This window comes from Panthera onca, chromosome D2, assembly GCF_046562875.1.
Source record: "Panthera onca isolate mPanOnc1 chromosome D2, mPanOnc1 haplotype 2, whole genome shotgun sequence".
NCBI lineage: Eukaryota > Metazoa > Chordata > Mammalia > Carnivora > Felidae > Panthera > Panthera onca.
In genome coordinates, this window is record NC_138349.1 from 7,518,190 (window position 1) to 7,534,614 (window position 16,425).

Sequence of the window (16,425 nt, forward strand, 5' to 3'; positions counted from 1 at the left end):
AAGCAGTTATTGTCACTGCTCCACTTCGGAATTTTAAAACTCAAATCCTTAGAGTCTGAATTTTGGGGATGAAATTTCTGTTTTTATGTTTTGGTCCTTCCCCAGAAAAGCCAATTCCAACATGTAACTAAGCATAGCCAGACTTCTAAGTAAGTTAAAAGAATCCTGTCTTCTTTTCTCTAACTAGTTGGAGGAGACGCAGAGTAGAATCTTGAAGGACTAGAGCCCCCATTTTAAAATCTCACTGAAACAGCCTTGGATTTTGGAAGAGATACACTGCTCACGGGGAACGGCTCACACAGAATCCAGAAAGTGCTCTCTAGCCAGCAGATCCTCATCAGAAGGCAGTTCCGTAATCCCTACGACTCTAGGAGCACCAGGTTCTATAACGTCTAAACATCTAAACATGGTTAGCTTGATTCGGGCAGGAATCTCTTCAAACAAGACCAGTTCTTATGGGAAAGGTGCCTTTGGGGGACTTTCTAAGATTCAGTGTTGCACTCAATGGATACTCCGTTCTCTTGGTACTCAACACATGCTCCTTGAAATCAACAGGAACATATTAGTAAATAGCGTTCTCGCATTTTCCCGAAACCAGCCTTACCCAAATTCTGAACGCCGGTAAGTTTTCGTGACCTTTAGGAAACCGTATTAAAAGGCCCCTGGATGGCTCAGTCGGTTAAGCGTCCGACTCTTGATTTCGACTCGGGCCATGATCTTATGGTTCGTGAGCTTGAGCCCCGTGTAGGGCTCTGCACTGACAGTATAGAGCCTGTTTAGGGTTCTCTCTGTCCCTCTCTTTCCGCCCTTCCCCCGCTTGCACGTGCGCTCTATCTCAAAAAAACAAACAAACAAACGAACATTTAAAAGATAGAACACTGTATTAAGTCTCCTAAGAATGGCCTGAGTGAACTGAGGCAAGACCTTGGTGGGTGCTGAGACAGACGTCACAACGGTGGTACCATGATTAAATAAGTTTTTATTGTCACATTTAACTGCTTTGTCAGATACACATGGTAGGTTTCAGTATGGCATAAAAATATATTTTCCTGAATGTCAGAATCGGAACAGAGGAGATGGCTATGGCACTTAAAAAAATGAAATTCACACTGGTGCTGAAGCTGCTAGAAGGGAGCCGATAACCAGAACACACGTGCGGACGGAGAGGTCTGCAACATCTCAAATCGAATGGCAGTGGTGTAAGGCCAACAAAACCATGACAGCAGGAAAGCACAGACCCCAGAGTGGCTCTCGGAAGAACGGCACTTTTAGCATTTCATTTTTCGGTCTACACGGTGTCATGGAGTATTGGAACCGAGGCTCAGGGAGTCGACTTCTCTCCAACAAAATAAAACTACTTTTCCAGAACCCGGATTTTAAGCCTCTTTTAAAACCTTTCTTATTCTCACAGGTTTTAACTAGCTCACGGGAAAGGCAGTCACATCCCGAAGCGTTAACTTCGCGGGCTGACCTCATCACAAACGCGGGGTCTCGTCGTTTCCAAACCAGGAGCCTAGCGCGCTCATGAATGTCTTTAGAGGTTTCACACATTCTGGGCAAAACTAGAAAACAAGCAGTAATTAAATAAAAATGTAAGTGCATCCCAACAGAAAGTCTCTACGCATTCCGCAACTATCCTCCAAGTAGCAATTTAAAAAATAATAAGTATGGTTATTCAGATTTAAAATGAATCTCTATTCACCAAGATTCCCAAATGGTTTATCAAATGTCTTTCCTCCACGAATAAAACTAACACTAGGATTTGTCAGAATTGCTAAATGCGTTATATCCCTTACGTACGAACTCGGCTAACTCCACTGTGTCTGGAGTCTGTTCAGCATGAAGCGCAGGTCGAACAGAACTCCTTTCTGTTATCTGCTGCTGTGTGTCCTTCAGTTGGAAGACTCCAGAACAGAGACCATAAATGTGGCTAGTGCAACAAAGCAGTCACTGTCATACCCCGAAAGAAAAATAAGTAATTTATTTTATGACATACTTATTTGGATGATTACTTACTGGTAATTAGTATCTCTACATTTTTTTTTTTTTTAAAGGCAACCATTTTAAGTGACAACAGATATCAGGCTAGTAGAAAAGAGTTGAAACAAAGCCCTCTCTTTTGATCTCACAAAGTCATGCAGACAAGAGAAGGTCCATCCGATTTGTTCCAATCAGGCTTCTTGGAATTATCAAAATTTCTTTCTGGCAAAGATGAATTTGGCTCATCATAGAAAGAAGGTTCTTTGAAGGCTGCTGCTAAACTCGTTTCCCTTTGAAAAAGTAAATTTCAAGGCATGATAGTGCAAGAGGTAAGTTTTTGATTTACAGAACATTTATAGACTAATTGTGCTTAGTCTCTAATTTTTCCAATTTATTTGAAAGAACAGAAACTATGTTGATAAGTTTCACTCTGCCTAAATTTACCAGTACATCCATGAATCGCACCAGAATTAGGACAATTTGATTATCTTAATGATTCGGTCACGAAACCTGCGCACCGCGACTGCAGGTGGGAACCGGCAGACGTGAGGCTCCTACCAGTTAGTTCTGTGCCCGGGGACCCTCCTGTTGGGTGTCCGGGGCTCTGAGAAAGCAGTTCTCCCCCCTCCCCCAGATTAAGTCCTCAAAAACCTCTCTCAATAAGCAATGAAGAAAAACCATGCTAAGTGGAGAGTTTCTTGTTTAGCTAAATCTGGGAGGTCTGAGTGTTCCTGGAGCCCCCGTCGGGATGTGTCAGGGCTCGAGAATCCCTCGGATGGGAGTATTCGCTGTTAGAGGGTTCTGTGGGGTCGATCAAATTTTCATAATCGCTGTCATCGGATTCCTCGACACTGTCTCCGGCTGCTCTTTGGGAAGGAGGAAGGTCTGTGTCACTCCCGGGACACTGCAGTCCGGCACTGCTGGAAGCGTAACTGGAAGAACCCACGGCCTGCGGTCGAGGCATAAAGACACTAGTTTCCATGCGAGAATGGCTCAAAGTACTTTCTTGATTGTTTGGGTGAAAATCAGAATAAGGGGGAGGAGGATCGGAGGCCTCTGCGTCTCCAAGCGTACTTCTACCTTCGGCTGCAAGCCCAGGGTAGGGCATCCGGGGGCTGAAGGCCGGTCCCGAACTTTCGGATGGCACCTGCCTGCTGATCATCGCCTGCTGCAGTCCTGGACCAAAACAAAGAAAACTGTAACACTTTGTCTATTTTGGCAGCTTTGCATCTCAACGCACTAAGCGGTCAGCCTGAATGTTCCGGAGAATGGCAACAAAGCAGTGAAACTGATTACTACTCTTAATTATCTTACATGTGCACGGTACTTCATAATTTACAGAACATGTTCCTATAATTACTTCATAATTTACAAAACATGTTCCTATAATTTATTTAAGCCTCAAAAAGAAACTTCTGCGGGGGGCGCCTGGGTGGTTGAGCGTCCGGCTTCAGCTCAGGGCATGATCTTGCAGTTTGTGAGCTCGAACTCTCTGCTAGAGAGTGTAGAGCCCACTTCGGATCCTGTCGCCCTCTCTCTGTCCCTCCCCAGCTCGTGTGCTCTCTCTCTCTCAAAAATAAATAATCATTTAACAAAATAATAAAAACCTTCTGAAGTTTTATCGTCATTATTAATATCACTGTTTGCCAGATTATTACACAAGGGACCAGAGTTCAGAAAGGCTAAGTGACTTCACTAAGGGAGCAACGAGAAGTGGGGCCCTGATACTCAAAGGCAGATCTTCTAATTCCAAATCCTGTGCTGTTTCCCTCCCCTGTTGCTTACTGTGCTTACAGACTGTGGGGACGGGAATAAACAGTCCTTACCACCCGTGGCAGTCATTTGAATGTGAGTTTCTTCTTTGATAGACATCAAAAAGCATTTTTCTTTACAACTACTCTTCACAATACACTCGTATACCATTTTCTCCTTCAAAGTTTAAAAGCCCTATATTAGGTGGCCAATTTTCCAGGTTCTAGGCCATAAATACAGCACATTTTTTTTTCTTTTTTCTTCTTTAAGGTAAGCTCTACACCCAACGGTGGGCTCAAACTCACCACCCTGAGATCAAGAGCTGCACTCTCCATCGATTGAGCCAGCCGGGCACCCCAATATAGTGCATTTTTGTGTATGCTCTGGAATAATACCACAACTAGGAGTCCACAGCCTTGAAAAACACTCATACAAAATTTAGAAAAGAACAGAGAAAATAAAATCACCCATAATTCTATCACCTAGATAATACTATTAGACTTTTGGTGAAAAGACTACAGGATTTGTTGGAGTTAAAACATAAACATTTTAGGGGCATCTGAATGGCTCAGTTGGTTGAGTGTCCAACTTCGGCTCAGGTCATGATCTCACGGTTTGTGAGTTCAAACCCCAGTCGTGCTCTGTGCTGACAGATCAGAGCCTGGAGCCTGCTTCAGATTCTGTGTCTCCCTCTCTCTCTGCCCCTCCCCTGCTCATGCTCTGTCTCTCAAAACTGAAAAAATGTTAAATAAATAAATAAATAAATAAATAAATAAATAAATATTTTTTAAAAAAAGATAAAGATTTTAGATGTCAACCCTTCCCCCCCTTTCTGAATTCCAGTCTTATTATCCAGCCTGGTGTGTGTGTGTGCATGTGTGTGTGTGTGTATTTTAAACATAGCTGACATTGTGTGTTTATGTCATTTTACATCCTAGTGCTTTCTGGGTACTATCTCAGGTCATTACTGGGTATTATCTGGTAATATACTGGTAATATAGTGGGTATTATCCCAGGTCATTAAAAATTCACCTTAATGGCTGTACAATATTGCACCATATAGATATGCCATAATTTATTCAATTATTCTACTGCTATTTATTTGACTACTCCAATAGGTTGTTTCTAAGATTTTAGAGTTACAAAGTTGTGATTATTATTCTTGTGCAGAAATCCTTGTCTGCATTTCTGATTATCTCTCAAAAAATGTTAACACTAAGTGTGAATCAGGTATCACTTACCTGGAAATATAAATTACCTTTTAATTGCTTTACAAATATTTTTTTTAAGTTACTTTTTTTTTTTTTTAAGTTTATTTGCTTATTTTGGGAGAATGTGTATCCAAGTGGGGGAGGGACACAGAGAGAGAGAGAGACAGAGAGACAGAGAGACAGAGAGAGAGAGAGAATCCCAAGCAGGCTCTGCTCTGTCAGTGCAGAGCCTGATGTGGGATTCGATCTCTTAAACCGAAATCAAGAGTCGGACGCTTAACCGACTGAGCCATCCAGGTGTCCCGGTTTGCAAGTATTCTTATTAAATCAGAAAAAATTATACATTTAATGTACACATGTTAAATCTGGTGATGCTATAGCAAACATGTCTCTTCCCATGCTGGAATCAATAGATTCTTGGGCCTAATTCTCATTCAACCAGCTGGTTCCCTTAGCCTAATTGTATCCATTCATCCACAGCTACCAAAAAACAGACATTACAGCCTTGGCTGTGATCCTATGAATCAAATGTCAAGTTAAAAGAATATTGGGTCTGGGAAGGCAAGCTGGTGCAGCCACTCTGGAAAACAGTATGGAGGTTCCTCAAAAAACTGAAAACCGAACTACCCTACGACCCAGCAATTGCACTACTAGGCATTTATCCAAGGGATACAGGTGTGCTGTTTCGAAGGGGCACATGTACCCCCATGTTTAGAGTGGTACTATCAACAATAGCCAAAGGATGGAAATGGCCCAAATGTCCATCGAGATACAAATGGATAAAGAAGATGTGGTATATATCTACAATGGAGTATCACTCGGCAATCAAAAAGAATGAAATCTTGCCATTGGCAACTACGCGGATGGAACCACGTGGAGGGTATTATGCTAAGTGAAATTAGTCACTCAGAGAAAGACAAAAATCATAGGACTTCACTCCTATGAGGACTTTAAGAGACAAAACAGATGAACGTAAGGGAAGGGAAACAAAAATAATACAAAAACAGGGAGGGACAAAACAAAAGAGACTCATAAATATGGAGAACAAACTGAGGATTGCTGGAGGGGTTGTGGGAGGGGGGATGGGCTACAGGGGTAAGGGGCAGTAAGGAATCTACTCCTGAAATCGTTGTTGCACTATACGCTAACTAATTTGGACGTAAATTTAAAAAATAAAATTAAAAAAAAAAAAAAGAATATTGGGTCGCTCCTTTATGCGGTATGATGAACACGGGACATGATCCCCACCCGGGAGGCGTGCGGGGTTATTAACTCAGTCAGGAACTTCACATCTGCCATGAACAGACCGTAGCGGTCAAGGCACACAAGTCTGCGGCAACCCCTTCCCGGGATTTATTCTCACTTGCTTCAGCCTTTCTCCTTTTAATCTCCTCTCTTGGTTTCAGAGACTTGGGAAGGACACCACGGGAAACAGTACTTCTCTTCTGGAAGCTTAGAGACAAGCAAACGCTCTCTCGCCATCAGCCTCACGCGGGGCTGGACGAGTGCAGAAGGGTTCCTGTGATTTCTCGTATGGTTCGACGTTTGAAACGAGACGTTTCCCTGATACCAAATGCTGAAAGTAATGGGAAACTCACTTCTTTCTTGCTCCTTTTCATGTTTCCTCTGAGTGATCTGTCTTCTCAATTTGTTCACTTCTGCCTGACAAGACGCAACAACTCGCTCGCTCTTTTCCACATCTGCACACACTGCCTGAGGGAAAAAACGACAACGGGAACAGTCCGTTTCAAATTCAAGCGCGAGGCGTTCCACAGAGACAGCACTGACTGGAGCCCTAGGAAGAGCTCAGACGCTGCCTCGAGTCACAAAGCGGATGTGGGAGGCAGAGCAGGATCAGGAGGGCCCAAGGGACAGGTCCTGTGATCCGCTGACTGGCTTCCTTAATTCTGTGAAGATGATGATGCCATTGAGCCTCTGGACTCTTGAAAAATAAGGGCAAGATGGGAAAGATTTGATTCTTTCCCTCGCACACCAGTCTAGCATCCCAAGGATGAACAACAGGACAGGAATGAGAGGCTTTCAACTCTAATTTATAACCAACAATCAAAAATCAGATGTCACAAATAAACTTATTTCACAGAAAAGATTTATCATTAGGGAGAGCGGGGAGGAAAAGTTTCAAGTCGAGACTTCATAAAGACAGCCAGGGAGTCTACACCTATGCCACTCGGTTACTCCCATCAAGGCACTCGATGCGTTACTGGTGGCTGCACGGCAGGCCTTAGGCAGTCGGCAGTGAAATGAGAACAGCCACTCTGAGGTCGGCTAGACAGTGCTGACAGCCTGCAAAGAGCACGGTCATGAATTGAGGACAAAAAGCTGTTTTTCACTGCACGTTCCTTCCATAGCAGAAATACCAGAAACTGCCAGAAAGTAGGCCGGTCACCAGCGAGCCTGTATAAAGCTCCCTGTGCTGCTAGGTGGGCCGGGACCCTACTCTGCAACACTAACGCTGGAAACCGCGTCGTGTGTGCTTTCTTCTTTGGCCCCAAGCTGATCAGCGTGCTTCCCTCTTTTTCGGTAGCTGCCTGCACTCCCCTCGCTATTCCTTGGGGCTTCTTCCTCAGAGCTAGGCTTTCTCCAGGTCTGGGAGAGCTTCTTCAGCCACACCACTTCCCCTCTTGTTCTCAGAGCCTCTTTTGTCCTTAGGGTTCAGGGCAAATTACTCCTAGGAACACACTGGGGATGATGAGAAGATCGTGGGAAAGGACTGTTAGCACCTAGCTCAATCACTGGCTGGTAGGAGATGTTTCCATAAATACTTGTTGCATGAATGACTAGGAATGAACAGGCTCCGGGGAGATCCTCCCACTTGATGGAGGCAGCTGGGGGCAAAGCGAGTGAACCGGAGCGAAGGAGCAGGGCCGTACCGGTTACGGGCGCCCTTTGACGCGGCCCCAACTCGGAGTGTCCTGATGGAGACAGCTGTGTTCTCAGCAATCCCTTAAACGTGGAAGGTATTTCCCCAAAGAAAACGCCGTTATAAATGGGGTCGGGAGTATTTAAACTAGTAATATTAATACTGTACTTCAGACCCTCTACTTTCAGGCGCGTAATGAGACAGCCTTTTGCAGGCTGACGTGAGTAACTACCCCACACATCTGATACTATTTGGGGAAAGCACATTCTGACTTTTGGACCATGATTCATTTGTCAGTTGGGAGGCGATTCAAAATTAAAGTAGAATTAAAAGCACTTGGGCATTATGAAGAAGATAAAAAACTAGTAAACAGAGAGGTACCTGCACTTTCTCCTGAAGTGCATTATACACCTGATAAATCGCCCTGATGTCTTTCATGACTCCATCCTTGTCAAAAAAGTCAGTACTAGAAGACAGGAAAAAGACGTCACAAAATTATCACGACCAGAAAGGCATTTTCCTATCGCTTCCGCCGCCATTCGTTACGTAAACGCTACAATTCCAAGCGACTGTCTCAGCAGCGATGCCCATGCCACTAGAATCACGGAGGAGAACAGAAAAAGAACCCGTGTTACCAAGACGACTTGAAAAGTAATAAAACGCTACCCATTTTTCAGTGACCACATTTAGCTTTGGAACCTCAGAAATCTGCATACTCTTTCAAAACTTTTATATCAATTGCAAAAAAAAAAAACAAAACAAAACAAAACTGTGGCAAATGTTTAAACACAAAAGTACTGGTGAAGGGAAACTATCTTTTCGATAAGCATGAAATTCTGACATGTGGCGGTGGTGGGCTAGAGGATGACCTAGCTGCATTTCTCCACTTCAGTCACATCAAGCTTGATCTCGCTTGTCTCCATGAATCTGTTAAACGCCGTTCACAGAAGAAAGGAAAACACTTGCATTTTACTTTCAACTTACCCATGCTCTTTAATAACTTTGGCGTAACTCTGAGAAGTATTTGGCACTGAAGACACTTTGTACTCTTGCTGGCTAGTATTGCCTAGATTGGGGATAGCGAGGGATATCCTTTGATTATACCTGCGGAAGCATGGAGAAAGACCGTGTCAAAGGCGCTGCTCTACTTGAACCACGGGTCCTGGCAGTAGGAGCTGGGAGTCTTGGCACCGATGAACTACCGGAAGGTCTCATGGAGCACCTATTTTTACAACCCAAGGACACATGAACTGGTAGAAACTCGACTGTAAACTCGTGGAGAGCAGAGGTCCCGTCTCAGACCTCCTTTGCATCCCCACAGCAACTGGCCGAGCGCTGAGGTTGTTAAGAGCTCAGGAAATACCCACTGATTACTTACTGAAATCTTGCAAATGGCTATTTAACAAGTAATAATTGTTTTCACAAAGGGCACCTGGGTAGTAGCTCAGTCGGTCAAGCATCCGATTTTGGCTCAAGTCATGAGCTCACGATCGTGAGTTCGAGCCCTACACTGGGCTCCCTGCTGTCAGCAAGGAGTCGGCTTCGGATCCTCTGTCTCCCTCTTTCTGCCCTTCCCTGCACGTGCTCTCTCTCTCTCAAAAATAAATAAACATTTAGGGGCGCCTGGGTGGCTCAGTTGGTTAAGTATCCGACTTCGGCTCAGGTCATGATCCCACTGCTTGTGGGTTCGAGCCCCACGTCTGGCTCTGTGCTGACGGCTCACAGCCTGGAGCCTGCTTTGGATTCTGTGTCTCCCTCTCTCTCTGCCCCTCCCCTGCTCATGCTCAGTCTCTCTCTCTCTCAAATATAAATAAAAACAGTAAAAAAAAATTTTTTTTATTGATAATTATTTTCACTAATGTTGATATAATATAGTTTACAAGTGAATTTCCAGAAGGAAACCTTTCTGTTATTTACAGATAGACATCATAATCATGATTTTTTTTTGTTTTTTTTGCTTTCATAAGTTCACAATGCAAAACCCTCATTAACCAGTAGGTGGATCAATTTTACAATTTTCTCTTTGAAATCGGTTTTAAAATTACAGGCTTCCAGAGCAGTAAATCTGTATTTCTACATAATGGATTATGGAGAAGCAAATGATGATTTCCAGCTATTTATTCCTATAAGAATTTATGCATAATTAACATATCTTGCTAATGCTTCTTGATTCAAAAACAATTTTAATTTATACAACTGACAGGAAAATACCTTCTCTCATTACAAAGAAAGCTAGCTGAAAGAGAATTATAAAAGCTCTTTTTTTTAATGTTTATTTATTTATTTTTGAGTAAGAGACAGAGGCAGAGCATGAGCATAGGAGGGGCAGAGAGAGAGAGAGAGGGAGACACAGACTCTGAAGCAGACTCCAGGCTCTGAGCTGTCAATACAGAGCCCGACGTGGGGCTCGAACCCATGAACTGTGAGATCCTGACCTGAGCCGAAGTCGGAGGCTTAACCGACTGAGCCCCCCAGGCGCCCCAAAAGCTTTTCTTTAAAGATGCAATAATATGCACATTTTGAAAGTCATAAATCTCAATCATTTGCACAACATCTTTACTGTTTACATGAGGCTGGTGGGAATTCTTTCTTTACCTTCGATTTGGCCTAAAGAGAACATATTCTAAAGCATGAGTGGAATTGTTGGCGGTAGAGATGAAGCTGAAGAGAAGGAAGACGAGGTCGGGCACCCCAAGGATGCGGGTGAGCTGCTTATGGATCACCTGCTCTCTGTATGACATCTGCTGCTGTGTGTTTCGCCGGAATCTGTACCATCCAATAACTTTCTGCAATGAAAACAGAAGGAAGAAAGGTATTAAAACTTGCATGAAATCTTATGAATTTAATTCTGAACGTATCGATACAAACACCTGTAAACACGTTCACAGCAGCTTTACGTGCAATAGCTCAAAACCAGAAATAACGCCATTGTTCATCAATAGGTGAATGAATAAACAAACAAGATTCCTAGAAGAAAACACAGGTGGCAATCTTTTGACGTCAGAAACATTTTTCTAGATATGCCTCCTCTGGCAAGGGAGACAAAAGCAAAAATAAACTATTGGGACTACATCAAAATAAAAAGCTTCTGTGCAGCAAGGGAAATAATCAACAAAACTAAAAGACAACCTACTGAATGGGAGAAGATATTTGCAAATGATGTATCCAATATGGGGTTAATATCCAAAATATATAAAGAACTCCTACAACTCAACACCAAAAACCAAATAATCCAATTTAAAAATGGGCAGAGGACACGAACAGACATTTTTTTGTAAAGAAGGCATACAGATGGCTAACAGACACATGAGAAGATGCTCAACATCACTAATCATCAGGGAAATGCAAATCAAAACCACAAGGAGATATCGACTCACACCTGTCAGAACAGCTAAAAAAACAAAAAACAAAAAACCCACAAGAAACAACAAATGTTGGTGAGGATGTGCATAGAACTCTCGTGCACTGCCAGTGGGAATGCAAACTGGTACAGCCGTGGTGGGAAAGAGTACGGAGGTTCCTCAGAGAACTAAAAATAAATTACCATATGATCCAGTAATTCTGCTACTGGGCATTTACTCAAAGAAAACAAAAACACTAATTTGAAAAGGTGTACACACCCCTATGTTTATTGCAGCGTTAGTTACAATAACCAAGATATGGAAGCAGCTCAAGTGTCCATTCATAGAAGAATGGATAAAGAAGATACGGTAGATATACACGATGGAGTATTAGGTATAAGAAAAAATGAAATCTTACCATTTGCACCAACATGGATGGATCTAGAGGGTTTAATGCTACGTGAAATAGGTCAAGCAGAGAAGGACAAATATTGTATGTTTTCCTCATACGTGGAATTTAGGAAACAAACGAACAAAGCAAAAAGAGATCAACAAAAACGAAAAACAGACTCTTAACTACAGAGAACACACTGGTGGTTGCCAGAGGGAGGTAGGTGGGGAAATGAGTGAAACAGACGAAGGATTAAGAGTATGTTTATCATGAGGGGCGCTGAGTAACGTACAGAATTGTTGAATCATTTGTAAACCTGAAACAAGTACAATACTATATATTAATTATACTTCAATTAAAGATTATAAATATATATATACATATATAAACTTTTAAAAAAGGGACAGAAGGAGATTTTGCATGGATATGTTCATGATTTTATGCTGAAGGTTTCATGGGTGTATGAATATTTCAAAACTTATTTAAGTGTGTGCTCTAAATATGTGCAGCTCACTGTATGTCAATTATACCTCAATACAATGATTTAACGACTTTAGCTTCGTCAGCTCTATGGGATAACTCAACTGTCTAAGCAAATTAAGACTGTTATGCTCTCTGGAAGAATATTTCTTGTAATATGATCTCCTAGACACCCGGGAGCTTAATCAACTGCTCCTGGGCCCTACCAAACCTGCAGAATCAGAACATCCAAGGGTAGAACCAGGAATATAAATTTAAAACAATTCCTTGAGTTTTTTCTTATACACACTAAAGTCTGAAAATCTCTGTTGTGGAAATACTTAACTCTATCAGAAGAATAACCTTCATATAGCCTCTTTCTTTGAAACATACAATTTAAGTGAAAATCCTGATTTAAGAAGTAAAGGTAATTAAAAATTGTTAGCATCACTTTTTTTTTTAACATTTTCTCATTTTTAATGTTTATTTATTTATTTATTTATTTTTAATATGAAATTTATTGTCGCATCACTTTTTTTCTAATGTTTGTTTATTTTTGAGGCAGAGAGAGCACGAGTGTGGGAGGGGCAGAGAGAGAGGCAGACAGAGGATCCAAAGCAGGCTCCCCGCTGACAGTAGTAAGCCCAATGCGGGGTTTGAACCCACAAACCATGAGATCACGATCTGAGCTGAAGTCAGAGGTTCAACCAGCTGAGCCACCCAGACGGCCTTGTTAGTGTCATTTTAAAATTAATAGTGAATTTCGATTATGTTTTGGAACTTTCATGTAGGAAGGAAATGAACCAACCTTTGCTGAACCCCTGTGCCCAGCCCCCAGATAGCTGTATTACAAATATTTTCACTAATTATCACAACTCTGGCAGGTGAGTAATGTTTTCTCCACTGGGTTTATATCACATGCAAGGAACTACAGGGAACAAAGAAATAGTTCCTGCCCTCATGGAGTTATTACTGACTATAAAGCATAACTTCCAATAAAAGCAATTCATTCTGGTATTTTTTTTTAAGAAATATTTTCTTTTTTTTTTTTAATGATTACTTATTTTGAGACAGAGACAGAGAGCTTGAGTGGAGGAGGGACAGAGAGAGAGACACACACAGAAACCAAAGCAGGCCCCAGGCTCTGAGCTATCAGCACAGAGACCGACACAGGGCTCGAACCCACGAACTGTGAGGTCATGGCCTGAGCCAAAGTCGGACGCTTAACCAACTGAGCCACCCAGGTGTCCCCTGATACTCTTTTTTTAAAAAATACTTATTTATTTATTTTGAGAGAAAGAGAGAGTGCACACAAGTGGGAGAGGGGCAGAGACAGAGACAGAGACAGAGAGAGAATCCCAAGCAGGCTCCGCAACGTCAGCACAGAGCCCAACGTGGGGCTCAATCTCACAAACTGCGAGATCATGACCCAAGTTAAAATCAAGAGTCGGACGCTTAACTGAGTCACCCAGGCGCCCCAATTCTGATGTTCTTTCAACAAAAATAAAACCCAAACGTTTTCTGACAACGTTAAATCTTATAAAATACGTTTCGTCCAAAGTCGCGGAGCTAAGGAGTGACACCTAAGATGGGGAGCCTGTCTGCCTGTCTTCTCCACGGTATAATGGTAACTGTACGGTTCCAAACTGGTCACGTGACAGTGGTCATTACAAAGGAAAAAGCAGTTAAAAAAAAAAAAAGTGGGTAAGAAAAATCATCACCTCTCTGGAGCTACTGGTGCCTGAGAACACGCCATATTGCACCGCGAGCTTCGGGAGTATGATGAGTAATACTAGAGTGAGTGCCTCTGGGGGTCTCTACTCCCCCCGCATCCCCGCAAAGACCTGAGCGGTGCCAGCACATTGGTGGCTCCCAAGAAACACTCACTGACGAACAGAATCTTGCAAGGGGCTACTGGATGAGCACTAATGCTTTTCACTAATGATTCCAATTGTTTTATTCCATTTGGGTTTTGTTTTCAATTTTTTTTTAAAATTTTTATTTATTTTTGAGATAGAGAAAGAGCATGAACGGGGGAGGGTCAGAGAGAGGGAGACACAGAATCTGAAGCAGGCTCCAGGCTCTGAGCTGTCAGCACAGAGCCTGACGCGGGGCTCGAGCTCGTGGACCGCGAGATCGTGACCTGAGCCGAAGTCGGACGCTCAACTGACTGGGCCACCCAGGGGCCCCTCAATTTGTATTTTCTGAGAAGCGGGGAGCTTTACACATTTATTTTGGATATCAACTGATAGAAATATACTTATTCATTTGATATTTGCTAAAAAGATGCCCCGTCATTCTGGTCAATGAAAGATGAGATGCCCAATTAATCCACATTGGTGACATTTAGGATTCTACCTTTTAGAGCTTAACAAGCTAGCTGCAAGACTACTGAGAAACTACTTCACTGATACTAAAAAGCCCATTTTTTGACAATTATGTTTGGGCCGTGAGGAAAAAGTGTGGACATCTTTCCCTACAACCTTATTTCTGAAGTTTTACAGACAACTTTTCACAAAGACTTCCCGCTCTACTCTCAACTAGACATTCACTTACATTTTTCGGAGCCAAAGCTATCATCCCCCGTCCTGGGCACACTTGTCACTTTCACGCCATGCGCCTTTTGGCCTTACGATGATACTAAGGTGGCAGTTATGTTTATCGTTATCTACCGCAGGGCAGATAGTCCAGAAGGGAGAAACCCTCCTCTCGCTTGCTGTTTTGGCCTTAGCCAAAACCCTGAGGCTCGTGCGAACTTTGTAAACACAAGATGGGCTCTGCCACGACAGTGATTCCGCACGCTGCCGCGGATGTCCACACTGCACCTGCTGGGGGATTCTCACAGCACAAACCTCAGCCTCTATCTCAAGCCTACCACCAAAACACGTTTCAGCAATGTTGTGGACTTCCTACACTTGAGAGCCGCATACTCTTTTGTAAACATATTCCTAATATATTTCATGTATTAGTTTCTGTTGTGACAAAAATCTTTATTGGCTTGTATTTTTTTTTAATTTAAAAAAAATTTTTTTTTTTTAACGTTTATTTATTTTTGAGACAGAGAGAGACAGAGCATTAATGGGGGAGGGTCAGAGAGAGAGGGAGACACAGAATCGGAAACAGGCTCCAGGCTCTGAGCTGTCAGCACAGAGCCCGACACGGGGCTCGAACTCACGGACTGCAAGATCGTGACCTGAGCCGAAGTCAGACACTTAACGGACTGAGCCACCCAGGCGCCCCTTTAATTTTTTTTTTAACGTTTATTTATTTTTGAGACAGAGAGAGACAGAGCATGAACGGGGGAGGGGCAGAGAGAGAGGAAGACACAGAATCCGAAGCAGGGTCCAGTCTCTGAGCTGTCAGCACAGAGCCCGACACGGGGCTCGAACTCATAGACCGTGAGATCATGACCTGAGCCGAAGTTAGACGCTCAACTGACTGAGCCACCCAGGTGCCCCTATTGGCTTGTATTTTTTAATGGAAAATTCTAGGAACCTGAGAACTGTTAAAATTACTGTGTGTTTATTTTATGTGAGTTCAACTTACTAAACTTTTGTTCAATTCTTAGAATTTTTCAATTAAATATTAGACCTGAAGCCTGCCTACCAAAGAGGCAATTTTTGAAGAGATTCTATCAGCACTGTCTTAAAGAGTTATTATTAGATAGAAAAATATTTTCTATGTTAGACACTGTTTAAAGTACACATGTATTTTTAAGCCTAATGGTTCTTTAAAAATTTTTTTTAAACATTTATTTATTTTTGAGAGACAAAGAAAGACAGAGCACGAGAGAGGGAGGGGCAGAGAGAGATGGAGACACAGAATCTGAAGCAAGCTCCAGGCACTGAGCTGTCAGCACAGAGCCCGACTCGAACTCATGAACCGTGAACCGCGAGATTATGACCCGAGCCGAAGTCAGATGCTTAGCTGACTGAGCCACCCAGGCGCCCCCAAGCCTAATGTTTTAGATGTACCTTTGTAGGTAGTACAATAACTGTTTCGAGGTGGCAATGCAATTTTGTACCTTTCCAGGGGGGGTGAGGCTCAAACTAGAATCAACTATAAAGTTTTCAGTCATCAAATATTATATGTCATCTTTGCTTTCACACTAGAAATTTGGATTTTTGAAAGGAATTCTTTTTTATTTTTTAATGTTTACTTATATTTGAGAGAGAGAGAGACAGTGAGTGAGCAGGGGAGGGGCAGAGAAAGACAGTGACAGAATCTGAAGCAGGCTCCAGGCTCTGAGCGTCAGCACAGAGCTGGATGGGGGGCTTGAACCCACAAACTATGAGATCATGACCTGAGCCCAAGTCGGATGCTCAACTGACTGAGCCACCCAGGGACCCCATTTTTTTAAAAGAATTCTTAAAGAGTTTATAGTATGAGGTGCCTGGGTGGCTCAGCTGG

General features: G+C 42.7%; 1 protein-coding gene across 1 annotated transcript in view; it reads right to left on the reverse strand.

Moving 5' to 3' along the window:
- Positions 1–959: 959 nt before the first annotated feature.
- Positions 960–16,425, reverse strand: part of ABRAXAS2 (abraxas 2, BRISC complex subunit) — a 31,116-nt gene continuing 15,650 nt past the window's right edge. The window contains exons 5-9 of the mRNA XM_060641244.3: positions 10,420–10,610; positions 8,809–8,928; positions 8,206–8,290; positions 6,542–6,656; positions 960–3,156 (exon numbers count right to left, since the gene is read on the reverse strand). Coding sequence (XP_060497227.1) covers positions 2,687–3,156; positions 6,542–6,656; positions 8,206–8,290; positions 8,809–8,928; positions 10,420–10,610 — 981 coding nt within the window. The 3' untranslated portion in view covers positions 960–2,686. The remainder of the gene's footprint in view (positions 3,157–6,541; positions 6,657–8,205; positions 8,291–8,808; positions 8,929–10,419; positions 10,611–16,425) is intronic.